We start from the raw sequence: 26,920 nt of genomic DNA on the forward strand, positions 1-26,920 counted from the left end.
TTAAAAACAATGGTGGGCTGATGATCCCCTCAGAGGGAACAGTGAAGGTGGTCAGAGCAGCAGAGCGTGTGATTCGACAAAACTCAAAAGAACAAGGTGTCAGTGTGTCCTTCGAGATTGGTTCAGAGGATGTGTTCTTACTCGGGGAGCACATTGCAGAAACCCAATTCGGAATTGAGAACCATCATTTCATGCTTGTGTCATTTGTGGTGTCTGTATTTCACAAAGTAAGGCTGCACCACATCGCAAAATGAACTACCCTGGAGTTACAGAGTGCCAGCATACACAAGAAGCTGTGCAAAACAGTTATTTTTCAAGGGTTTTAGCTCCCCAGCCCGTTGCAAGCCTGACAGGGTAGTGTAAGATGCTGGAATGACCTGGAATTATAACACTTACTTTTCCAGGCCTTTAAAAAAAAAAGTAGAGCTGGTACAGTATATATGGGAGCTTGTATGTATATGTGTTACAGAAGGGTCGTGTGTGTGTGTGTGTGTGTGTGTGTGTGTGTGTGTGTGTGTGTGTGTGTGTGTGTGTGTGTGAGTGAGTGAGTGAGAGAGAGAGAGAAATAAATTAAAATGCACAATCAAACTTGTTTATTAAAATATAAAATTAATTCATTTATACATTTATCAATATGCCATAGCCTACCATATGTCTTTGTTAAAGAACATAATACAAAGTATTTTAGCATGAAAGCACGTATTTTTCAATGTGTGACAGCGTCCTGTATCATAACTAAATCTCTGCTGTTTGTAACAAACCAAACCGTGAGAAAATCCGGTAAAAATTCGGTGAGTTATGATTATTGTAGTTGGGGATACACCTTCCTCAGTAGAAATAAGTGCAGGGGGGACCCATCCAAGATGGCGGCCGCGCTGATACGTCAGCTCCAGCGTCTACGTATATTATGTCTATGTTTAAAACGGAAGCAACGCCACCATGTGGCAAAACTGTGTAAAATATCAGCCTCATTTACAGTAAACCTACTACCACTACATATTCTTTTTCACAGTAATTAGCATTTATTCATTCTTACTTAACTTCATTATTAAATCAACGCGTTATTATTATTATTCATCGGTGAGTGGGTTTCACAAAGACACGGTATTATTCCATTATAGTTGGGTGCCACCACCTTGTGGCTAAATTGTGCAAAACCATAGATTTTTAATAAAGCAGGAATGGGTTTGTCAGCAGCAGGATTCTATGAAACGTTTGTGCATTACACACTTTTAAACGGGAAAAAATAAAGACCTTACGTCCTGTGTTCTCTTGTTCTCCAAAGACTAATGTAAGAAATAGCTCTTACCCTGGTCACTTACCGACAGGATGTTTTCCTCAGTAACTGATGAGATATTGCACACAAGAGGCGGTGCATGCTGTAAATGCCGTGTCAGCGATGATGGAGCCGGTGGAGAGCGCGAGGAGGAGCTGGTCTTATGTGTAGCCCTTCACTGAGTGCTGCTCTCATCAGCCGCTTTCATCATGGAGCGACCGCTAACCGCCGCTGCGAGAGGTACAGGCACGTTTCACTTCTAGCTTTTGTGTTACAGCCTTATTGTTTGCTTTGCTCGTCTTTAAATCATACTAGCATCCATTAGTACAATGCACATAAAAGAAAAGAAAAAGCAGGCTTCATTGTTCTCGCAGTGTAAGGAGTTCAGTCGCTGTTATACTCTTCATATCCGAAAGAGTCATTTTGGTATTTGATTCAAACAGTACAATAGTTGCTGTATCATTCTTGAGTGATCGAGTTTTCTCTCTAATGATTGGCGAATGGTTTGATTGTGGTGACAGGAGTGGCAAAGCGATCCAGTGGAGCAGTTAATATGATCACAACACGGCTTCTGTTGTTGCTCATCCTCCCTTCACTGAGTCTGTGTGCTCCACAACTTCAGCAAACACTCAGGTAGGCCGCATTAATGCTATGCTAGTATACTGTACCGCACTATGACTGTAATATATTATAGTATATTGATGCCCTCCAGTGGGATTTTACTGAACAACTGAAACATATTTAAATCATATCGGGATCATCCAATATAGCCTATTACTGTATATGCTCATTTATTTGTAATAAATAAATAATAATAAATAAAATGTAGAATATGTAAAATGCATCTGATATAATTAAGTATTATTTTTTCAATTACTACTACTATCTATTGGAAAGTGTCAATAAAGTGAAATATATTCTATGTAAATGTATTTTGACAATTAGTTGAGTAATTTAAGCAATCATTGAATAATGACAGACAAATCAAATAAAAATCAATAGACTCCAGATTGAATGTTTTTGCAATTGGCCTACAGGCAAGAATGATTTAACTCATGAGTGAATTATTATAGTGCTTAGATTGTTTATTATATATTATGTATATTAGATTCGGCTATATTCACTCTGAACAATTGTACATCTGTAAGTAACAGCTTGAACTGCATGCCTGTACATTAATAAATTATACATATATTTTAAGCTCTTTCCGATTCTGATTTACTATAGTGGATGGACTAATTTGATTAGGATGGATAGATAGTTATCCAATAGCAAATATAAATGATCTTGGCATTTTTTTCTAAATGTGAAAAACTTGGCTCATTTTTCTTGTGATTGTTGTTTTTCCAGTGATGATATTGTTGTACCAGACCTTGCAAATCCTTTTGGCTCCAGCGAAGACAACCGCAGGTTAATTTTTTGACTAGCCTACTTCTCAGAGTCTTGCTTTACTATCTTCAAACCCGCCTGATCAAATAAGGTAGTACAGTTGCCCCAAGGTTCAAGGTCTGTTGTCACATCAGAGATAATGCTGAGATTCCCACAGCTGACACAGTTACATGCTGAACAAGCAATAGCTAAAGAAGGCGCCAAAACAAAATCATAGTTCAACCTTCAAACTTATTTAAAATTAAATGGGTCCTAAAGAAAGACGTTATGCAGTTGTGCATGTTTAACACAATGCTTCCAGTATTTATCTTTAAAGTGTAAATTTTAAAATGTTCCAATTCAGGAAAGTACTGCATGAATTTAAATCCGTGCTCTTTTTCCTCTATAAATACTGTAATCATATAAAGTGGAACTAAAGGGGCCTGTGATCTTTGATTCTGTATGACAGGCTCTTGCAAAGCTACATCAAGAGCAGCCTGAAGGAAGGACAGACCAGTCCAGAGCTGAACACAAGAGAACAAGGTTAATATAGTTCATTATTAACAGTCTCTGTTATTTTGTATGTAACGTACATAGCGTTTTATTTCCACTACTTCTGTGTGCTTTTCCATTTTGCATATAATTTCAGATTTTTTTTTAATCTTCTATTTCACATTACGATAATTACACTGCCTAGATCAAGTTAGTTCTATAAAAATAGTTTGCCATTTTTTTTTTTTTGTAAATTTATTTTCCTAGAAGCACAGCAGATGATCTACACACAAACGGCATTCATAAATTACACATTTAAATATAAACTTATCTGTATAATATATGAATAAAATATATGAGATTGTTTATAATTGCCATAATTATATTGTTTGAGATATATATATATATATATAAAATGAAACTTGTTTGAACTGACATTTATACATGGTAGATACAAAAGGCCAGATGTTCTCAGTTGTGCAGTTTACCTTGCGTGCGCTCAGGTTTTCATAAGCTTCTTATTGTCTGATTTGTTCTCTTCTTGTCAAAGAGGTATTTTTCCTTTTCTCTCTGTACGACTATGACAGAAATGGACAGATGGATGGGCTTGAACTGATGCAACTACTAACTGATTTTCTGACTTATGAAATGCTGCCAAAGTCTGCAGATTCTGTGAGTGCTGCTTAGTTTTGTCAGAACATACAAAGTATAAAAAAAGCTCTTGAATTCTCTTATGACTTGAAGTTGTTTACACTAGGTTGTATCTTTGGTGGATTATCTGCTACAAACTCAAGATCTGAACCAGGATGGACTACTGGCTCCTTCAGAGCTGTTATCCACGATAGACCATCAGCAAGAAAACAAAATCGTTCCCCCTGGTCCACCTGCTGGGGAAGCCTTAAATCATACAAAATCAGAGGACAGAGTTTCTGAAACTCACCAAGACTCAGAGGTCATCCAAGAGTCCAAACATGAAAATGAGACACAGGACTTAGTTAAAGATGACAACACGGATGCTGAGAATCACAACCAGATACCTGAAAAGCTTGAAGAACATCAGGACCAACTGCAGGCTCCTGAAGAGCAGAAGCTGCAAGATGATCATAAGGAACAGAAGAACATACCAGTCCATCAAGATCAACCAGAGATATAATGCCAAATTAAGAAGTGCAATTTAGAGACTTGTACAAATCAGCCATACCACTGACCTGCTGCATATACTGTACGGCTGATGCATAATTTAATTCTGGATATACTAAAAGTTATGAAAGTACAAGAGCATGTGTTATGATATTAGCATTGTGGTACACATCACGTTATTGTAAATCCTCTGAACTGAATTATGGAACCCAAACAGTCATCTGAATTAGTAATGCCCCGTTCAAACTATGCAAACCCAGAAAGTACTCCTTAGATTTACAGAGTTGAATGCAGAAATCTAGTCACCGCCAAGGTTTAGCAACCATTGTTAGGGTTTTAACATTTGGCATATTGGTAAACCCAGATCCTCTTTTTTTGAGGTTTAATGCCTCGGAAATAAACAGCTCAATTAGAAGTGGTGAGTGTATTTTGAGCTTTGAGAATATTGCTGAAAGCCTTTCATTTTTCTGATGAGCATGCAACAATTTGGATGGATTAGGATGTAGAGGGTGAAAACAAGTGAAAGATTTAACTATGCAGTATTGCTGAACACAGTGAAGCTGTATTGCATTTCCAAGGAGACCAAAGATTCATGCTACATTTCCATTATAGATTTCTCAGCCATAGAGTCTCAGCTTTCTATACAAAGTGCAAACATTCCTTTTCATTCTCTACCTAGTTACTTTATTTAAAGCAATGTTGCAAATTAAAAAAAAAAAAAAAAAAAAAAAAAAAATACATACTTTGGTTTTAATATTTATTACATTTGAAACAGTGCATTAAAAAGACTAAAATAAATTTTAAAACCATTCAACCTAAATAAGCAAATTTAAAAAAGTCAAACATACTGGATAAATGTGGCTGAGGCATCAAGTTGTGCTGAAATTTTATAGACGTGGTCTAAAACTGACACCAATGATAGTTAACATTTTACGATGCATGTAAAAGGTCACTCCAGTTCTAAAACATACCGGATCGAGGATCCCTGGCTAAAAAGACTTTCATATAAAACTCACTGATTAACAATGTAACATGGCCATAGAAGATGGCAGTCAGCTTAAGTTGAAGACATTCAATGTCTACATTTTGAAGGGGGTGCACATTTCAGCTCTCCTCTTGCAGTTTTTGGTGGTTACTTTGGGATCCCAGCCACAATTTCAGATTCAATGCCACAGTGGTCCTCACCTCTGAGGATCTTGAAATATCCTAAAGTGGCAAAAACAAACAAACTGTAAGTTGAAGTCTGGAAATGTGTGGGTACAAAAAAAAAAAAAAAAAAAAAAAAAAAAACAACTGCAAACAATTCCTTGGCATTGTATCGGGTTTAATAAACTGCGGACAACAAAAGGAGCATTTTAGATTTCATACAAAAGAAAATAACCCTCACCATTATCACCCCAGTCAGTGTTCCAGGAGTTAGCAGCAAGCCAGTAGGGGACACCATTCTCCTCTCCCCAGCCCAGGATCTTAATGGCATGACCACCTAGAACAGATCCACTCACGTGCTGATATACACCTACAAAAAGTAAAAATGAACCACCAAATTAAATCAATTGTTCCATGTTATATTAGTACTCTTGCCATGTACATGAATAGACCGAAACCAACCAGATTTATATAGCAGGAAGTCGTCATAGACCGTGAAAGCTCCCTCTACTGGTCCGTTCTTGTACAGCTCTTTCATAATGTCCTTCTGATTAGATGGGACATTATAGGACGTCTTTCCTGCAGTGACAGACAAGGACCACAAGCAATTTCAATGAACAATGGGGAGGCTTTGAGTCAAGTTGGTTTAACCACTGATCTGAATTGATTGACTAGATGCAAATAAATGAGGGTGAAACCTGTACTGAACTATTTGGGTTCTGTAAATTCTTACCAAAGTATTTGTCCAGCTTGTAAGAGGGGCTGTAGCCAGGTTCACAGGACATATCACAGTTAGGAGTATCTCCACCCTCTCCGGTACAAGGAGGGCGACTGCCATTCACATGATGCTCACAGGGTTCAATGGTGTATGGACGACAGCCTAAATAAAAGTTTTATTAAGTTCAAGGTTCCCAAATGCAATACCAACAAGAACGATAAAGTCACCAACCAGTATGGGAGTTATACAGTCCACCAGTGACCAGACCATCTGAGTTCCAGAAATTCCAAGCAGCAGAAGGGTATCCACCATTACATCTGAAAAAATAAATAAAAGAGCTTTAAAAGGGGTAATGAACTGAGAACCCAAAATTCCATTGGTCCTTTTATATTCAAGAGGTTATTGTACCATTGAAACACCCTGTAAGTTTCCAAACTCAAAACTTTGTCGTTAGTCTAAAACATCTTATTTTGAAGCCTTTCTGCCAAAACCACAGCTTGTGGAATGTGCCGCTCTATGTAATAGTGTGGCTAAAATAAGAGGCAATAAAGTGTAAATAAGAGCTGAAAACCATGAACAAAAGAAAAATCAGCAGGCTCTCAAAAACTGGACTCAAGTCTGTGTAAAGAGAATTCTGAGAATTGTTTCTAAATACATTACAAATGTTAGAAATGTATTGCTGAAACGCATTACAAAGACTCTAAACTATGTAGCACTGAATTGTGGAGTTAAACAGTTTATCAACTCTGTTCAGGATGTTTTGGGCGGGGCTAAAACGGTGGCTCGATGACGCAATGGAGCCACATTCAAAAGATGGACGCAGAGTGACATGACTTGTCTTAAAGAGACTTTGGTTTCAACCATAGACTGTAAAAAAGATGGACGACGCGTCTCCGCTTCCTTCCATTATAGAAAAGTGAAGCGAATACATCTCAGTATGGCCGCTGCCATTGTGAGTAAATGACGTCATTTGGAGCCCGAGTCTGTGCAGTAGAGTCGTGAGGCGGAACCAAACTCCCACAGACCCAATCAACCATAACGACACGCCCCGTTTTTATAGCATCAAATTACTAGCTAAAAATCAAACTTACCACAAAAACGAACAATTGAACAAATATCAGCGTGATGACAACTACCTTAAATGACCAAAATCATATTTTGGAAAATTGTATTGGAAGCAAGGTTATTATATAGTTTTGAATTTTATAATTAGGTTTTATTTTAATATGGTTTTCAAATTTTCTAAGAAATTCAGTTTAGTTTTTATTAGTTGCATTAATATTTGTTAGTTTTAGTTTAGTTTTTATTTTGTGAACATTTTTTAGTTTTTATATAGTTTAGTTACCGTTTTAATGAAAGTTTAGCAGAATCAACGGATCACTTCCAGAGCGAAGGCCAAAGAAAGACTTAGCATAATTTAACCTTAGTGAGGCAAACATTTAGCGACAAAATTAACCCATGCTGAGATTGAGAGACGGTAAAAATATACAGCAAAGTAAGTTTACTACATAAATCTACACAAGGTGCGCTTAAGGTCACATCTAATGGTGTTGAGATTTATTCTGAAAATAAACGTAGCCTGATTTGGTTGTGTGTCTTATTTAATCAATCATAATATTGTAACTGTCTTGTCTTGCGCACTTTTCCGTGAACATCTGCGCATAAAATCATAATTGTGTGGGACTAATGAAATCAATAACGGCAATCGTAGGCCTATTTAAAGGCTCACATTTGAATGTTTTCTTTATGAAGAATTATAAGCGCGTGTATAATGTGATTTAGCCTATGCATATTTATTTGTTTGAATGTTTGGCAGTGATCACTAGATGCTAGGGCAAATTTTGTATGGTTTACAGAAAGGTGCGTTCTCATCTCTTTTTTCTGTTAATTATCATGTTGCGTGTCTGATTCTGGTTCAGACTATAGAACGGTTCTGGTCTGGTAGACTATAGAAATAAATATAGTGCTGCGGTCGGATAACGGGTCGGGTGTTCTGTTAAGTACTGCTGGTGCACGTTTAGCAAACAGGATCCGCGCAGGACTCTGCTTTAAACCGCTTTGCATCAGAGATGCGCCATTTACAGGCATTTCCCTAAACCGCCACACAGCTCATATTTTTCAGCCAAGGGGTGAGAACTTCATTACAAAAACGATTATTTTTGTTAATCATTTTATTTCAGTTACTTTTTCAATAACTATTGTTAGTTTCGTTTCGTTTTAGTTTTTCAAATATTTTGACATTTCAGTTTAAGATAGTTTTCTTCAATCGTTCTGGTCTTAGTTTTAGTTTACGAAAATAACCTTGATTGGAAGTGTAATAAATTTTTTTAGCTATGCCTCAAGTCCCATTCGTTTACATTGAGAGGGCGGAGTGTATGACCTGTACTGCAGCCAGCCACCAGGGGGCGATCAAAGAGCCCGCAGCTTCAGTTTCCAGTTTGAGTGAGACACCCGGTTTCAACTCACTGCAGCGTGTCTACAATTAATTTACGAACTTGCACGCTCAAACTTGACAACTAATGATTCAACGTAACTAACTCATTCATAACGTAATTGATAAATCTTGTTTGAAATGTCAAATTAAGCTGGCCACACACTACAGGATTTTAAGCCCGATTTGTACCCTCGAACGGGGGAGCATAGCCCGATTCGCAGCTTGTCGCAAGTGATTTGTCCCTAAGAAAAAAAAAAAAAAAAAAAAAAAAAAAAAACGCATGGCAGGAGAGCCAGCTGACGACATTGATAGTCCTCCATTTGTTTTTCTCCTCTAGTAATGTTTGATCTTACGAGTCTCCATGAGATCTCGCGTCACTGTGAAAACGTTCAGTCTCGCAGTCTTGTCGAATCGTCTAGTGTGGGCGTTCAGAGGATAAGGCTAAAAATCAGTTGAAACAGTCTTAGACTGTTCACACCGGACGCGACTTGCGAGAATAAAAATCACGCTATTCGCGTGTAGTTGGACGCGAATAGCGTTGAGTTTGAGTTTACTCGCTTCGTTTGCGAGTGAAATTCACTTCACAACAGACGTGAATTCACGTCATGGGCAGGGCTTCTGCCAGGAGGCACAGGTATGACTGCCACAGAGAGCATATGTATAGAATTTGGCAAATAAAATCAGCCCTTTATGTGCTATGGAAACACTGGACACATGCATTTCAGCCGAGAATGTAGACGTTTTAAACTCAAATCTGCGGTTTATTTATAAAAACAGCGCCTATTTGAAGATGTGCGTCGCCGATTTCAGAGCCGTGAGCTCCAGTCGATCACCAGGCGCTCGTATCCAGAAGAGAGGAGCATAACCTCGGCTAGTCCTTCTGACATTTGCTGCTGGCTCTGATGTCTCTGTAGTGGATAAACATAAGATAATTTGTTTTGGGTAAATCTAACAGGTAATCTTTGGTCTATAGTACAGCTCCGGGTATCCACATACCGTGACAATGATTTTGTCCCTCCATTGAGGTTTCGGATTTCTGCCTCCGCTAGTAATCACGTCACTACTAGAGCAAGCTCCTGATTGGTTAACGCGGTGCGAATATCCGCCAAAGTTCAGATTTTTCAACTTGCGCGATTCGCCCGAAACACTCAATTCGCGCCGCAGGATGTCTTTTCGCGTCTTTGCATTGATTTAACATGTAAATCACTCGCACTTAACGCTTCATTCGCATCTTGTGAACGCACCATTAGTGTCTGTGGTTTTAAAAAAAATCAAGATTTGAAAATAGCGTGCGGCCAGCTTTACTTTCAAAAGATGACTTACGCCATTTTAATCGCACAGTGTTTACATCCAAATTATAAACTTACCCCAGTACTTCTGTGATTACTTGAATGTAACAAATGATACTGTGTGGTTGAAAAGACTTTGTAAAGCGGTTTCATACATGACATCTGTTAAGTTAAAGTGCTGTGTCATGGTGGTGGTGACACCTTTTGCAATGCGTTAGCTTATCACAAATATTATACTTGGCTTTTATGCCTTCTGATCGCAAGTGTAGCCAAACTTTTGAGTGCTTAGTTGAGGAAGGTCCTGGCAGAGCGCCAGGTCAGGTCCTCACAGATGGTAAAAGATACTCGCACAGGAACCGATAGTCTGAATCGAAACTTTACAAAAACTATCCAATTCTAGAATCAATTTTTGATTCCCAACCTTATTGAAGGATGTAGGCTGTCAAGCATACACAACTGTTAGCCAGTGGGCATTTACTTAAGTCTACAATCCGCCACACCTTTTCAAATTCAGTGTTCTAATGAGGGGGGTTCAAAACAGGACAGAAAATAGCCCATTACTTCAAAATTTAATCATGTAGTGTTTTCCAGCCTTTGGTCAAGCATTCACAAGCTTTAAATACACCAATGTATCACTGCAGGAGAAAGGCCAAAAATAGTATGTAAAGTCTTGACCTTGTCAAATAGATTAAGCCATACATGGCACAAAAATGGCACTTAAAGCATACTTGCTTGGTGTTATCTAGAAAGCATTAGCATACACAGGGTCCTCTTGTAGCTGTAATGACATTACAGCACTGTCCAACTTACCCCATACCACAGCTGTCACAGCAGGTAAGCAGGTCCTGAGCGGAGATCTCCACACTCACTTTGGCATTGCTGTGGATGCATACTCTGTCAGATATGGCTTCAGCAGCCCCAAATGCCTGCAAAAAGACAGAAGATGCTCAAACCTCGGTAAAAACATGAAATGTACAAACAACGGAAATCTAAGGTTATAGTGCATCCAACAGAGTCAAGACCTCACCCAGCATGAACCGCAAGAACCCTGGTCTCTGATCTCTTTAAGAGTGGGGCAGTTGGGCCACTGCTCTCTGGCATCAAAGTTAGTGGGGAGCTTGATGTCGTCAGCATACTGTACCCTGGTTAAAGAAAGAGCTGTTATACCAGAATGCAGAACTGATAGCAATAAGCATGAGGAAACAGAGCAGCATCATTTGACACAGAACTTGCATGTATACCATGATTGCAATGTTAACTAGTTGCACTTCCTCTTCTCCACTCATTTCTCATCTCACAAGAAATTCAACTGAACTCACATGACAGGGAGTTTGGGTCCTTTCAGCAAAGTCCCACACAGCCTCTTCACGTAGCTGTAGTCCACATCACCGAAGTTATGTCCAGCCTATTGGTGAGAATTAAGTTTGATGTGAAATTAGACAAGAGGCGCTGAAGAAAATGCCTCAATACAAAGGCCTTTCCAATAGTGGCTCGTTTGTCCTCACTAGAATACAGCTTGGGGCATCAGCGGATAGAGCAGCTTCTTACCTTCCAAGTAGTGTTTGCTTTATTGATGAAATTGACCATCTCATGGGAGAGGGGAGCGAGGCGAGGACGAGCCCAGCTAACCGAAAGGGCTGAGATCACACACAGGAAAGCCAGCCGCCACATTCTGAAACACAGAAATTCTATTAATCTCACTTGTATACAAAACGGAGACTTTGCACGCAATTGTAATGGTCCAAATCCCACTTTAGCTAAAACGCTGCATCTTAGCCAGTTTAATGTATAGTTTCAACTAAAGGTGTAAAGTCCTTATAGCCCTAAATCAACAGTCGTCAGGTGACATCAAGAACACTTCTCAATCAGGTGAAGCAGATCACTGACTACAGTAGTGTCATCTTCAGACTGCAGTCATGCAGAAGTGAAAGCTTTACAAATCTTAAAACTTGGCCAAGATTCCTAATGGTTACACAAGACAAGAGCATTGATTATTTACTTTGGGTAAGAAGTCTACATTTTAGGCTTTTTTTAAAAAAAAGGAACACTCCACTTTATCTGAAAATGGCCTCATTTTACAACTCAAAAAGAGTTAAACAGTTGAGTTTTACCGTTTTTGAATCCATTCAGCGGATCTCCAGGTCTGGCGGTAGCACTTCTATCTTAGTTTAGCATAGATCATTGAATCGGATTAGACCAGTAGCATTTGGTCATCACAGCAGACGCAATGATATTACACAGCGCCTGAAAGTAGTCCCCAGCTAGGTAACTAGTTATGCTATAGCTGGGGACTACTTTCATGCGCTGTGTAATATCACTGCGCCTGCTGCACTCATGGTACGGCAGCAAAGCTCCTTGATTATTACGCCGGAACGAGAGTATAGTTCCTAGCCATATCGGACTAGAAAATGGCAACTTCTCATTTTCCGTCGGTCTTAGTACACGATGTAACTACAGAAGAGTCAAGCTTTAAATAGGAAAATTATCGAAACTCTTTGGTCATTTTTGAGCGAGATGCTAATGGTCTAATCCGATTTAATGATCTATGCTAAACTAGGCTAAAAGTGCTACCGCCAGACCCAAAGATCGGCTGAATGGATTCAAAAACAGTAAAACTCAACTGTTTAACTCTTGGGTTGTTGTAAAATGAGCCCATTTCCAAAAAAAAGTGGTGTTCCTTTAAAAAGGGCCCCTAACTCAGTCATTTAACAGCAGACAAGGTTTTAAACGATACTTCCCTATTCCCCATTATTAACTTGCCACAATCTTGACAATTATAGCGAATTCTCACAAAGCACCAATTTATCAGTATCATTTTCATACATGCTGGGTTGCACTTCCTCTAAAAAGATCTATAATGACATCACCAATCATAAGACGTGAATGAGTCAGCAACTTCCAGGATCGTAAACCTCGACGACTTGTCAAAAATACTGCTTTAAATGGTATTAACGCCGTCAGAGCCAGTTACATAGTGAAGAATGCAAATATAAGACAGTTCGCGTTTAACAGTTTAACGTGGGGACATTTCCCCACGTTAGTGTAATAGTGTGAGAGAGTTTGATATCTAATAGTGTATTTGTAAGTAAGTGAGCAGCTTAATGTCATTCAGAGCAACTGAAGCGTTCAAACATAAGTTCTAGTTTCCAATTCTCCAAGTTTCGTTTTTAACTGCAGGCCTTGTTTACACAGACACACGAACAATATAAACGATTATATTTTTAAATCAAAAGAGGTCGCTGTAAGCCTTTATCATTATATTTCAGAGCAGAAAGTGCATTTGAAATAAAGTCATGGTATTGAAATCATTCGTATTATAATTTTCGTATGATAATAGAAGACATGTTGCTCGGACATGTTGCCATGACCTTTCTTTCAATATCTATCTGGAGGTCAAGTTATAAAACAAACAAACAAGAAATAATAATAAAAAAAATACGTCCTCGTGATTTAAAAGCATAATTTTAGGAACAAAGTCCTACCTGTCTTTCATCAGCTGGCAATTGTTCTCTCTGAAATGTGTCTCACTCCCCAAAACTTGCGCCAAACAGAAACAAACAACACTCGAACAGCACGCTGAGTGCTTTATAGAGCAACGACAGATCACGTGATAACTCATGTGCGCGCGGGGTCTCATGACTCTCACGTGATCAAAACTGTTTTTTTTTTGAGTAATCGCTGTATTGTTTGTTAATTTGGTTTCGTATGCAAATGTGATGAATAGTATGGAAGCCAAAGAAATTCATGCTCTGGTTAATCATAACGGCAGGAACCATAAATCATAAACTAAAAGGGTCTAATCGTCTATGTCATAATTACTGACATTTTATGTCCCACTTGTGACTTTTAGGTCATAATTTCAATTTTTACGTCATAATAACACAGGTGTAATTAACTTAGTTTAGATTTAGATTATTGTATATCCTAGATTGCTACATAAGCGAAGCTGTTTTATTTATTTATTTTTAATTTAAGCAATTATATTGCAGATTGCAGACCACAAACAAATCTAAGGGTTCACGCATAATCAAAATATAATGATAATAATAATAAAATTAAATATAAAAGAAAGAAAATAAATACAGTTATTTAATAAACCAAACAAAGCTAAATCGAGATCAAGAAAACATGTACAAATTACATATGTAAAAACCCCTTAAATGATGAATAAAATATTAAAACACCCCAAATGAGAGCAAACAGTCTTTTGGAGGTAGACATGCTTTTTTTTTTTTACTGATCCTAAATTACTTTGGAAAGGAGAAAAGCTTGGGTTAATTTTAATATTCTGCATGTGTTTGATACTGTGTTCATCTGTAATATTACTCGTGACGTCACGTCGCGCGGCAGCCTCCAAACCTGATCAGAAAGACATGATCACACACAAAACAAGCTGGCGCACAAGCTCACTGTCCTTGAATAGCAGAAGCAATACCACAAACTTTGAAGAAAAAAAACCCGTTTTAGTGCTACGATGCAGAATCTGAAGGGAAGTGCGATCATATGGAGTCACGTCTGCCTCTACTGTTTTTCAGGAGTCATTGTTTTATTGGAGAAAGCGGCACGTAAGTTGTTTTCCGGTGAATCATTCCTTTCCAAATCATTAATTTCCTCTCTGCTTACTGAACATATTTTGGCAACTGCATCGGCATGCGTATGCTGTTTTTGCCTGTTTGTTCATGTTGTTTTATGAGTTCAGTTTTGTTATTGCTGCTATGGTTTTACTGCATTTGAGCGCCTTTTTCATGAATGGAGAGCTGGGGGCGTGCTCTGTCACACAGATGCTTTACATTAGACACACACCCCGAGAAGAAAGAGTGGGAACGCTAACACAAATGTTAAAAACAGTATTAAATTATAAAATACTTGACAGATCGTTAAATTATTAGTTTGTGCATACAAATTCGCATTATACATGTTTGTGAAGGACTTATTAGTGTACTATTTATCATTAAAAAGTGTAAAATAGCATTTAGATATATATATATATATATATATATATATATATATAATCTTTTTTTTTATGTGCAATCACACCAATATGTTAATGACAAATAAAGATGATTAAATGCTTTCAAAAATATTTGAACACTTACAAAGTTCTACCTAAACAAAAACTTTATAGACAAAAGTCTGTCAGTGTTGATTTAGCTCAGTAACTTTGTAAAGTTCATCAATAATGAGATAAGTTCAGTTCAGCTATAAGCAGAAGAAGACAATAGTGTCGTTATTTAGCTCGTTGTTGAAAATGGACTCTGTTGTTTGATGTATTTGTTGTTTATGTCTTCAGTTGTACTGTGCTTTATTCACTACCTCTGGATGGGAAAGGAGCTGCTGGCCTGGCTGACTCTGGCTCTGTGTCTACCTCTCACGCTTCTGCAGCTGCTCAGTCTGAAGTGGTACATCACTGATGCAGAACCATCCAAGCCCTCACTTCTCCTTGTGCACTGTCTGCATCTGGGCGTCTATCACAGGTCAAAAACATTCTGTCATTTTAATTCAGTTAAAAAGAGTCAGGTGGAAAACTGTGCTGAATTACTGTACATTATAATGGCAGTGATATAGAATTGAGTGAATTCATGAGAACATGTTCAGGTCACATTTAACTCCTAAATCAGGAAAATGTCACAATGTAAAACATCTTAAAGGTCATATAATAGGCTTTATATTAGTGCTGTCAAACGATTTATTGTGATTAATCGCATCCAAAGTAAAAGTTTTTGTTTGCATAATATATGTGTGTGTTCTGTGTATATTTATTATGTATATATAAATACACACACATACAGTATATATTTTGAAAATATTTACTTACTTTTAGTGAAGTGAAGTGACATACGGCCAAGTATGGCCAAGTAATTCGTGCTCTGCATTTAACCCACCCAACGTGCACACACACAGCAGTGAACACACACACACCGTGAACACACACCCGGAGCAGTGGGCAGCCATTTATGCTGCGGCGCCCGGGGAGCAGTTGGGGGTTCGGTGCCTTGCTCAAGGGCACCTCAGTCGTGGTATTGAGGGTGGAGAGAGCGCTGGACATTCACTCCCCCCCACCTAAATAAATAAATACTCTATACACACCCATTTAAGAAAATACAGAAATTAAATAAAATTGACAAATGCATACAACAACATTTCAATAGTAAACATATAAAGAAAAAAAAAAGAAAAAAAAATAATAATAAAGCGATACTTATATCCCGGTGTCCCAGCCCGGTGGAGTCGCACGGTAGAGTCGATGGTCTTTACACTCTTCTACATGTATTTACATGTCTATATTTATATTCATATAATTTTTATTATAAATAAATATATTTAATATATAAAAAATAAAACTTTTCTGAAATATATACATGCATGTGTGTGTATTTATATATATATACATAATAAATATAGACAGTATACATGCATATATTATGTAAACAAAAACTTTTATTTTGGATGCGAATGCGATTAATCACGATTCATTTTTTGACACACACACACATATACAGTCGTGGTCAGAATTATTGGCACCCTTGGTAAATATGATCAGAGAAGGCTGTGAAAATTAATCTGCATTGTCAATCCTTTTGATCTTTTATTTTTTTTTTTATCACAAACATCTAACCTTTCGTTGGATAATAAGAATTTAAAATGGGAGGAAATATCATAATGAAATAAATGTTTTTCTCTAATACACATTGGCCACAATTAACGGCACCCTTTTATTCAATACTTTTTGAAACCTCCATCTGCCAGTTTAACAGCTCTAAATTTTCTCCTATAATGCCTGATGAGGTTAGAGAACACCTGACAAGAGATCAGAGACCATTCCTTCATCCAGAATCACTCCAGACCCTTTAGATTCCCAGCTCCATGACGGTGCTTCTCCTCTTCAGTTCACCTCACTCATTTTCTACAGGGTTCAGGTCAGAGGACTGGAATGGCCATAGCAGAAGCTTGGTTTTGTGCCCAGTGACCCATTTTTGTGTTGTTTTTAGGTCAATTGTTTTAGTTCAATGAAAGGTTAGATTTTTGTGATTTTTAAAAAAATAAAAGATCAAAAGGATTAATAATGCAGGTTTATTGTCAGAGCCTTCTTTGATCATATTTACCAAGGGTGCCAATAATTCTGACCACAACTGTATATATATCTATATATATCTATCAAGCTATATATGTATGTATTAATATTTTTAGCAAGTGTGCATTAAATTGATCACAAGTGACGTTTATATTGCTACATAAAATTCTGTGTCAAATGAAATGTTTTATTGCTGTTTTTTAACCTTCTACTCATCAAAGAATCATGAAAAAATGTATCCCAATTTCCACAAAAATATTTAGCAGCACACATGTTTTCAACACCGATAATAGTAAGAAATGTTTCTTGAGCATCAAATCATCATATTAGAATGATTTCTGAAGGATCATGTGACTCTGAAGACTGGAGTAATGATGCTGAAAATGTAACTTTGCCAACACAGGAATACATTATATTTAAAATATATTAAAATATAAAATGGTTATTTAAAATTGTAATATTATTTCATAATTTTACTATATTTTTTATCAAAAACATAAAAAAAAAACTTTTTGAACTGTAGTGTAATATCTCATTGTGGCTGAAATATGACCTGAGCGCGTTCATATCAGGTTTCACCCAATTATATTATTTATCTTACAATAGGCTACTTGTTTCTGAGATCTGTACATATATTTTTTTTATGTTTGCAGGTTATGGTGCTGCATGAAGTCTCAGGGTGGGCAGGTTAAGTTTGGTGCATTATTAATGCAGCAGGCTGATGTGTCTGCTCTGTGTCTGATCGAGGCCCTGACAGTCAGCCTACCTCAAAGTCTACTGCAGACCTACAGTTTATTCACCCTTCACCCTAGCTTTCTGTCACCAGGTACAAACTTCTCATTGGCACAGAACAGAACTAGCGTCACGTCAACAGTTTTCTGTGGAAGTAATAAATTAGTCCGTGACTATGACTGAACGAGTCACTGAGCAATCAAAAAAAAGTTGTTGAGCTTTTGTAAATGTTATTATGGTAACACAAGACATACTGTACTAGGCAATTGTGAATTAATAATTCTTGCTGTACACAATACTTAAAGTTCACCCAAAAATGACAATTTGCTGAACTTTTATTCACCCTCTGGCAGTTCAAGATGTAGATGAGTTTATTTCTTCATCAGAACAGATTTGTAGAAATTACAGCATTATATCACTTGTTCAGCAATGGATCCTTTGCACTGAATGGGTGCCGTCAGAATGAAATTCCAAACAGCTGATCAAATAATACCTTGTGAATTAATGTGTTCTGGCTCCTCTATCCATAATATTGCTTTCTCCAGTTAAAAGTGAGTCTGAATACAGAAATGTGTGCAGATCAAACACCACTCACAAGCGAAAACAGTCCTAAAGAAATATTTTGGTGAATTCTGATGTGAGAGGAAAACGCGGTGGACGTTTTCACTGAAGGAAGCGTTGTTATAGATTATGGACTGGTATTTTGTCCAGAATTGGCGTTTTTAAAGTTAAAATGTTTTAATGATTGATTTGTTTCTTAAAACATGCAGCTTTTCACTTCAGAAAATGTTAATTGATGGACTGGAGTCGTGTGGATTACTTGTGAATTACTTTGAATTACTGTTTTTCTCAGCTCTCTCATTCTGACGGCACCCATTCACTGCAGAGGATATATTGGTGAGCAAGTGATGTAATGCTAAATTTCTCCAAATCTGTTCCGATGATGAAACAAAGTCATCTACATGTTGGATGGTCTAAAGGGGAAATTTTCAGCCTTTTTTTTATATATATATATATTTTTGGGTAAACTATTCCTTGAATCAATTTCATAGTCACAGGAAACCGTTTATTCCCTGGATCTCTTTAATCTTTTTTACAGTGGTCTTATGTGTCGGGCTGAGCCTGCTGAATGTGTCCTGGTTTCTGGTCCTGTACAGTCGCTCATGCTTTCTGCTCCGTCCCGGTCACTTGCACATGACTCCCGCTGCAATGCTGTGCCAGCTCATATGGAGAGGGGGCATGCTGGGTGCCAGGGTGGCCAGCCTCATGTTCTTCTGCAGTGCTTTTCATTGGTGGTCCTGTGGAGTCGTGGGTGAGCCAAGCTTTGTGTTTTTGTGTAGACAAATTCTGCACACACAAAAGCTTTCACAGTTAGTTTGCGTGACAGCCATGAGTGCTTTTAAGTAATTTGTCATTGCCCAACTCCTACCTGGAAAAGACTTGTTAATAACTGGCTGCTTTGTGGTTGTCTCTTTAAATCCCTGCTCAGGTTTCCACTGGCTCATTATGACATTCTGGCAAGTGTCCCAGCAGACAGACATCTGCATTAACCATGCTTCCTGGCGGCTCTTCAACTTTATCTTAGGGGCAATGCACATTTTCCTCTTTCTTAACGTTAAAGATGGGCCCTCTCGGTATCGCATGACTGGATTCTATTTGGTTGGTCTCTCTGCACTGCAATACTTTTATTGCAGTAGTATTTATATACTTTTATAATATTTATTACTATTTTTAATTAACTTTTGTTTGCGGTTTTTGAGTTTTAGTAATTTTATTAGGTTTTTGACATTTATATATTTTTTTAGTTATTTAAAAATATTTTTTCAATTATATATTTAAAAAAATATATACATATATATTATTTAAATATTCCTATTGACTTTTTAGCTTTTATTTGTATTTTTAGTTTTAATGATTTTAGTACTTTTTTAAAAGAACATTTCTAATTTTCATTCAAGATTTTCATGCAATATTTAATAATTTAATTTAATTAATATTTTTTATGGTAATAATTTTTATCTATCTATCTATCTATCTATCTATCTATCTATCTATCTATCTATCTATCTATCTATCTATCTATCTATCTATCTATCTATCTATCTATCCATCCATCCAATATTTTATTTCAGCTTTATTTCAGTTAACGAAAATTATTTTTGTTAGTTTTAGATAACAGTGTACTGTCAGGAATAAAAGTGTATGGGCAATCTTCAGAATATTGAAACATTGTGCAAAATATTTATAAAACTGCCTGGAGTGTGTGAAATGCTGCAAGGCTGTTTTCACTTTTATAGCTCACATCTTTGTTAACATACAGTATTTATTTTTTATTTCTGTTTATTGATATCAAAGATCAGTGATCCAGAGCTTTTATCTGTGTTGTAGCTAATGTTGCTGGAGAACACGTTCCTTCTGCTTTTGGCATCAGACTCGCTCAGTGGGATTTCATGGGACAGCATTAGGGTTCCTCTGAATGTTTTATTCAGCTTCCTTATCGGTAAAGATTAAGAATACACTAATATAAAAATGCCTGATCTTGATAATTACTATGATTATATTTGTCTAAGTAAATTAAAATGAAGACTGAAAAAACTCAAATCAATTGTTTTAAATGCTACAAGTGGATCACTATATTATAATCAGTGCTGGGTAGTAATCAGTTACATGTAATCTGGATTACATAATCAGGTTCCAAAAATTGTACTTGTAATTTGATTATATTACATTTTAAAATACTCATAATCAGACTGTTTTTTTATTTATAACATATTATTCACATGGTCACATGACATGCAGGTAAATAGGTATAATATTTTTATTTAATATTATGATTTAATTTATTATTAGATTTTCATTAAACTCATGAACCCCCTGCAGTTCCTTCATTTTTGGAAAGTTTGACGTAATATGTGGCCCTTGACAACAAAACCAGTCTTAAGTGTCAATTTTTCAAAATTGAGATTTATACATTATCTGAAAGCCAATTTCCATTGATGTATGGTTTGTTAGGATAGGGTAATATTTGGCTGAGATACAACTATTTGAAAATCTGGAATCTGAGGGGGGAAAAAAAATCTAAATATTGAGAAAATCTCCTTTAAAGTTGTCAAAATGAAGTTCTTAGCGATACATATTAATAATCAAAAATTCAGTTTTGATGTATTTACAGTAGGAAATTGACAAAATATCTTCATGGAACATGATCTTTACTTAATATCCTAATGATTTTTGGCATAAAATCAATAATTTTGACCCATACAATGTATTTTTGGCTATTGCTACAAATATACCCCAGCGACTTAAGACTGGTTTTGTGGTCCAGGGTCAATGTTTAATGCACTTCATGTTTTTAATAACAACAAATGGACTATTTTCTTCCTCTTTGTATTTTTATATCAAAATTGTACAAGATTATCCTATTCATAGCAATGTGATATACAAGTAAAGTCAAAAGTAATCTAAAAGTAATTAAAAAGTAGTTTGATTATATTACCTGAAATGTGTAATGCAATTGATTACGTTACAAACTACAATTTTTGTCATGTAATTTGGAATCAGTAACGGACTACAATTTCTAATCTGTCAAGCACTGATTATCATGTAATGTATAAAAAAATGGATATTCATTCTGAGATTTACTAATGATTATATTTAAAGGGTTAGTTCACCCAGAAATGAAAATTCTATCATTAATTACTCACTCTCACGTTGTTCCAAACCCGTAAGACCTTCATTCATCTTCAGAACACAAATTAAGATATTTTTGATGAAATTCGAGAGCTTTCTGACCCTAGACAGCAATGGAACGGACATGTTCAAGGTTCAGAAAGGTAGTAAGGACATCATTAAAACAGTCCATGTGACATCAGTGGTTCAACCGTAATGTAATGAAAGCCAACTCCTGCGTCAGCAGCATCACATGCATGGGTTGTGTATACTCTCATGAATGCACGTCAAAGACTGACATGGAAGAGAACAAATAGTTGAATAAAGTCAGTATTTTAGTTTTCTTTGCACACAAAAAGTATTATTGTATCTTCATAACATTATGGTTGAACCACTGATGTTACATGAACTATTTTATCAATGTCCTTACGAACTTTCTGGACCTTGAATGTGTCAGTTGCGTTGTTGTCTATGGGAGGGTCAGAAAGCACTCAGATTTAATCAAAAATATCTTAATTTGTGTTCCGAAGATGAACGAAGGTCTTACGGGTTTGGAACGGCATGCAGGTGAGTAATTAATTACAGAATTTTTATTTTTAGGTGAACTATCTCTTTAACTGTTATTAAATCATTAGTGTTGTTAAACATTGCTGTTAGATGACAGCAAGGTAATCTGTATGGAAAATAAGCATGCAAAATTAAATATCCAATACAGATACTGATCAATTAAACTAAATCTAATATCACCTGAGAACCAATTTGCTATAAATGTGTATATGTGTATATATATATATAGTTGCTCACTCTAAAAAATGCTGGGTTAAATACAACCCTGCGCTGGGTAAAATATGGACGAACCCAGCAATTGGATTGTTTATACCCAGCGGTTGGGTTACTGCCAGAAGGATGGGTTAAACAATCAACCCGACTGTTGGTTGAAAACAACCCATCTGTTCTGTCCAATATTTACCCAGCACTGGCTTGTATTTAACCCAGCATTTTTTTTGAGTGTATATATTGTTATAAGAAAAATAAAAAATGCTGATGTAGTGTAATGTAACATTACAAATATAGTTTGCTCTGTTCTCTATTTTCTAGGAGTGATTTTTGTTGTTCTTTACTACCGATTCCTTCATCCAAAATCTACGGAGATCCTCCAGAGTCTCAGACTCCAAATGAGCCTGACAACTATTGACAGAACAACCAACGATGACTGTAAGGACACAACACTCGAATCCTCCACACACAAACATAGCACTTTCTCAGTGACTGGTTTTGCTCCTGATAAGCATGCTGGAGGTTCTTCTGTTCAGCCTCTAGAGGGCGACTGGCACCATCATCATATGTTAATACGTCTGGCTCTCAAAACTGGAAACACTGGCAAGATCAACTGCATGTATGGAGACAGAGGGCTTTCAGTCATCCTGGAGAATGATGATGCACACAACATAGAGACTGGAGGGGACGGTTGTTACCAGCCAAACATGGAAGCAGGTGAACAGTCTAAAAGTTGTCCGGTTGAAAACCGTGAGGGATTTTCTGTTGCTGAAGTGAGACAACAGTCTCCAGAGAAGGGTGCAGTGTATAACACCTGCCCTGCAGACTGCAGTAGCACTGTTTACTTCAGTGCAGAACCCCACTCCTCTTATAGTGTCAGCGATGCTACATTAGATAAAGAGAGTATGGCTGTGATCAGTCCCATTACGAATGGAGCTGCGCTGCACCTGACTGCCAAACAGCTGTTAAACAGGAACCCGTGTTATACCTCAACTCCAATACCAGACCTCAAAACAATGCAGAGTACAAGTCCTCGATCAGGAGGGGTGAGAAGACAGGTACATTTTTAATACTAGGTATTATTTGGGATAAAGCTGGTAAATAATTTAATTTTGCTTGGTTTCTGCAGGTCTTAAAGATTTTTAATTCACCCCCCTGCACAATTTAAGGCCTTAAATCAGAGCAGAAATCTTAAATTAATTGAAGTCATGGAAATAAATGTTAAGTAATAAGTTTAAGTCTTCCTCTGTATTTTTGTTTCTAATACTAATGTCTAAATATCCTTTAATCAATATACTTTTACTTGAGAGGCAAATGTAAAATTTAGTGTTGAAAAACAAAACAAAATTAAGTGTTTATGCTTTAAACAAGAACATATATTTATCAGTGGGGTGTGAAAACTTGTTTTGTTTTTTGAGCCCATTTGCAGATATTTGTACTTGTTTTAATCAAAATGTTACTTCATTTTGATCAAATGAAGAACAAGACTATATTATATCATTGCTTCACAAGTAAATGTATTTTGATTTAAGAATTTAGAGATTTGCATCAGAAAATAAGACAAAAATACTGAGGAAGAACATCACATTTTTGCAGCATGATCAGAAGGTACTGTAAGTTATTTCCATATTTTAGTGGTTGGAAGCAGAGCTATTCAAGCCTTAAGCCCCTTTTGTTTGTTTGTTTGTTTTTTAATTAAAAAGTATAATGACGACAACTCATGGCAACTCCAATTTTCAGTTTATTCCTTACATTTTCTTTAAGTGGTCTTTAAAAAGTCTTTCGCTTACCTTTATTAAACCTGTAGAAACTCTGGTTTATTGTTAGCAAATATAACCACTATAAGCTGGCAGTTTTCTGTATCTGCAGTTTGGTACCATTAGTTATAAGCTCAGTGAATTAAAATTGGTTTACATTTACGATGTATGTTTACTATAAGTTACATTGACATATTTGACTTGCTGCTCTTTTTTGTTTACCATAATATTTGATACATTTCTATGGTTTTATATATATTTTTTCATGTATTTTTTTTTATATTTTGTATTATTTTATCAAGTATATGCAAAGGGAACACTTAGTATTTTATAACAAATGTTATATTTATGGTTAATCTGTGGAGAAAATAATTTTATAAATTATAAGTTTAGTACTAAACATTCTGCATTTACACTTTTTAGAATTTTTCAAACTTTTTTTTTATTTGTACTAATATAAAGCATAATCATGTACCATTCAATGCTAATTTAGACATGTCTTTATAGACTTTCTTTCTATTTATACTGCCCATCTATTTGTCTGCATGTCCTCAGATGGGAATAAAAATCTTTGAAATGTTTATGATGCTGTCGTAATAGTTCATCAGAGACCAGAGGGCGCTATTGCATTCAATTAGGGTTTGTGCAAAGACACATTCAGAATTACAGAAGTAGTGGCATAAACAAAAGTTGTTGTTTTTTTTTATCTTTGTTTTTATTTTATGGAAAGATGTAGTGACTTTATCCACAGACACTTTTGGCACATTACTTCATACACATTCAAAACAACCATGTTAAAAGACAACCAAATGCAAATAAATTTCTTAATAATCCATATATTTATATGAAATTAAAATATTGTTGAAACACTTAAACTGAATGAGTATGGAATGAAACAGTGGAAGCATGTGAGCCTCTTGGTTACATTATTAAAATGCTGCATGTGCTGAACACCAAAGGGTGAAATAAGGACAGGAATATATTTGATATATCTGACATTTCTGGAAAATAAAGTTGGACTAAACTGTGCTCACGCACGGATGGATTTTACCTATAGCACCATGTAAAAAATTGATACTATCCTGTGAGAAATCTAGTACAAACAGAGGTGATTGTCTTCCATGCATAATTAATACTTGCTTGAAGAATGAGAGACAATGTAAGAATGAAAAGACACTGATCACCACACTGGCAGAACCATTAGAAAGCGCATCTATAGGTTTTCCACCTCAAGTATCTTTTAATTTTTACACTGAATTTTGCTAAAATGAAGGCACAGACCATCATTTTGTTTTGTCGGTTGACGAAATATGACAAATGAAGAGAAATCCTTCACAGAGGTCGTGAAAACCCTGAGCTCCAAGACCGCTTTAGTATAATAAAAGTGTTTGTAACAGAAAGACATTTTACAAAAGATAGCCAACTAAAGAATAACATCTCAATAAAAACAAGTGTCTGAATTGTCCAATGTCCACGTGACCAAACATAATTTCAGACAAAATTCATTCTAATTAAAAAATACAGTATTTCAAATTCAAGCATATTCAAAACTCGAGCATATTATTTTTACATGTCATGGTGAATTCTTCATTAAAACAAGTTTCATTAAAGGTGCACTCAGTAATTTTCCCTCATTAAAGTTTTACACAAAGAAATGAATAGTTTTTTTTTTTTTTTAATGTTTAAAATCAAGTCAACCGTTAAATCAGTCACTTAATAAGAACTTGGATTTACATGGAGAAGGATCGAGTGTAGATTTGTTGAAGTTGCTTACTCACTCGTGGAATAAATTAATCATGTCGAATAAAGCATTTCTACTGTGTTATCAGTTAATTAGGACATCTCAATGGCAAAAAGTGTCTCAATTTACATAATTTTACCCCTAACTAAAAATGTTGCTTTTTCATCCATGCCTCCAGGTGTCAGTATAGGTCATTATATAATTAGGGGTACGTCATGTCCATGAGCTCTATCATCAATTTTACAGTTTTTCAATAACTTTTCACTTCAAACAATGATCACTTTTATATCAGGGGACATTTCTAATTAATTTAATACAAAAATCCAACAGATATCCATCTTTTATCTTGCAAAAATGGCTTATTCTATACTGGAAGTTGCTGTTTTTGTGCTGTCCGATTTTGTAAATGTGAGGTTTTGCTCTTCAGATTAGCTCTAAAATACATGCTTCTGTATATATTTCTTATAATTATTTGTCCTAAATAATCATTAAATTATGTTTATGAAATGTATTTTGAAAAATATTTTGCTCATGTATATACATTAAATCATCCACTTAGTGTACGTCCAAGAAATCAGTGTCAACTGTGTTACTCACTATAAAACCCCCTATAAATCAGCAATAGTTTGTTCCTATATTATTGTCTGCACGTAGAGTAGATTAATTGACCGTCAACTGTGTTATCAACATGTTCTGGTGAACTTGTGTCACATGTTATATTTATAAATATGTAGAGAAAGAATATAAAAATATAATTTAATCAAGGTCATGTACTAACTAGTCCAAGGTCAGCAGTTTGCACAGGGCCCTAAAATAGCCGAAATGTCAACTGTGTTACCCATCAGCTGTAACACAGTTGACAAGGATTAACACGCCTGACATTGTTGGCAATTCAGGGTCAATTTATGCAATTTATACACACTGAGGAAGGCCTTTGAGCCAAAACGTATGTGGCCTTGTCCTATTGGTGAGAAAGTGGAGAATAAAACAAAAGGAAAAGACTATTTCATGTGAGTGCGGATCATGGTTTTGTATAATAAGTGATTTAATGGATCAACACACCTAAACGAAAGATCAAGCGACGAAAGAGCGCGGTGCAAACTATTGGCATTACACGGAAATTACATAGGAATTGCCTAAATACCATGATTTGCATTACAATGGATAAACTTAACTGATCTAATCAAGGCCATACTTTCTATGAACTCAGTAGGCCTATCCATAATATTATATACACATTATATTCACATTTGTCAAAGGTTATAAAGCATTCAGTATTCCTCATGATTGACTTAAACCTATATAATAT

The 26,920-nt window shown here is 36.1% G+C and overlaps 3 protein-coding genes across 7 annotated transcripts; 2 read left to right on the forward strand and 1 right to left on the reverse strand.

Moving 5' to 3' along the window:
- Positions 1-964: 964 nt before the first annotated feature.
- On the forward strand, positions 965-4,984 carry LOC306850659 (cell growth regulator with EF hand domain protein 1-like). 5 transcript variants are annotated; one of them, XM_079386408.1, is made up of 7 exons: positions 965-1,080; positions 1,343-1,516; positions 1,798-1,909; positions 2,627-2,686; positions 3,114-3,187; positions 3,687-3,808; positions 3,894-4,984. In XM_079386408.1, the coding sequence occupies exons 2-7, from the start codon at positions 1,486-1,488 to the stop codon at positions 4,287-4,289; spliced, it is 795 nt and encodes a 264-aa protein (XP_079242534.1). In that variant the 5' UTR covers positions 965-1,080; positions 1,343-1,485; the 3' UTR covers positions 4,290-4,984. The 5 variants fall into 5 exon arrangements, with proteins under 5 accessions (XP_079242534.1, XP_079242533.1, XP_079242532.1 ...); XM_079386407.1 differs by lacking the exon at positions 965-1,080 and having other exon boundaries at positions 1,094-1,516; XM_079386406.1 differs by lacking the exon at positions 965-1,080 and having other exon boundaries at positions 1,341-1,522.
- LOC306850658 (cathepsin B-like) lies at positions 4,946-13,482 on the reverse strand (the record flags this gene model as incomplete). Its single annotated transcript, XM_079386405.1, has 10 exons — positions 4,946-5,482; positions 5,664-5,792; positions 5,885-6,001; positions 6,156-6,302; positions 6,372-6,457; positions 10,674-10,789; positions 10,891-11,005; positions 11,183-11,268; positions 11,412-11,535; positions 13,346-13,482. 10 exons carry the CDS (start codon positions 13,480-13,482, stop codon positions 5,409-5,411), a joined length of 1,131 nt encoding a protein of 376 aa, XP_079242531.1. The 3' UTR covers positions 4,946-5,408.
- A 736-nt stretch (positions 13,483-14,218) lies between these two features.
- LOC306850127 (XK-related protein 5-like) lies at positions 14,219-24,551 on the forward strand. The gene is made up of 7 exons (XM_079385578.1): positions 14,219-14,428; positions 15,154-15,337; positions 17,589-17,761; positions 18,767-18,979; positions 19,157-19,326; positions 20,056-20,167; positions 22,435-24,551. Exons 1-7 carry the CDS (start codon positions 14,338-14,340, stop codon positions 23,181-23,183), a joined length of 1,692 nt encoding a protein of 563 aa, XP_079241704.1. The 5' UTR covers positions 14,219-14,337; the 3' UTR covers positions 23,184-24,551.
- Positions 24,552-26,920: the final 2,369 nt, after the last annotated feature.

The sequence above is a fragment of the Barbus barbus genome (genome assembly GCF_936440315.1).
Source record: "Barbus barbus genome assembly, chromosome: 30".
Taxonomy (NCBI): domain Eukaryota; kingdom Metazoa; phylum Chordata; class Actinopteri; order Cypriniformes; family Cyprinidae; genus Barbus; species Barbus barbus.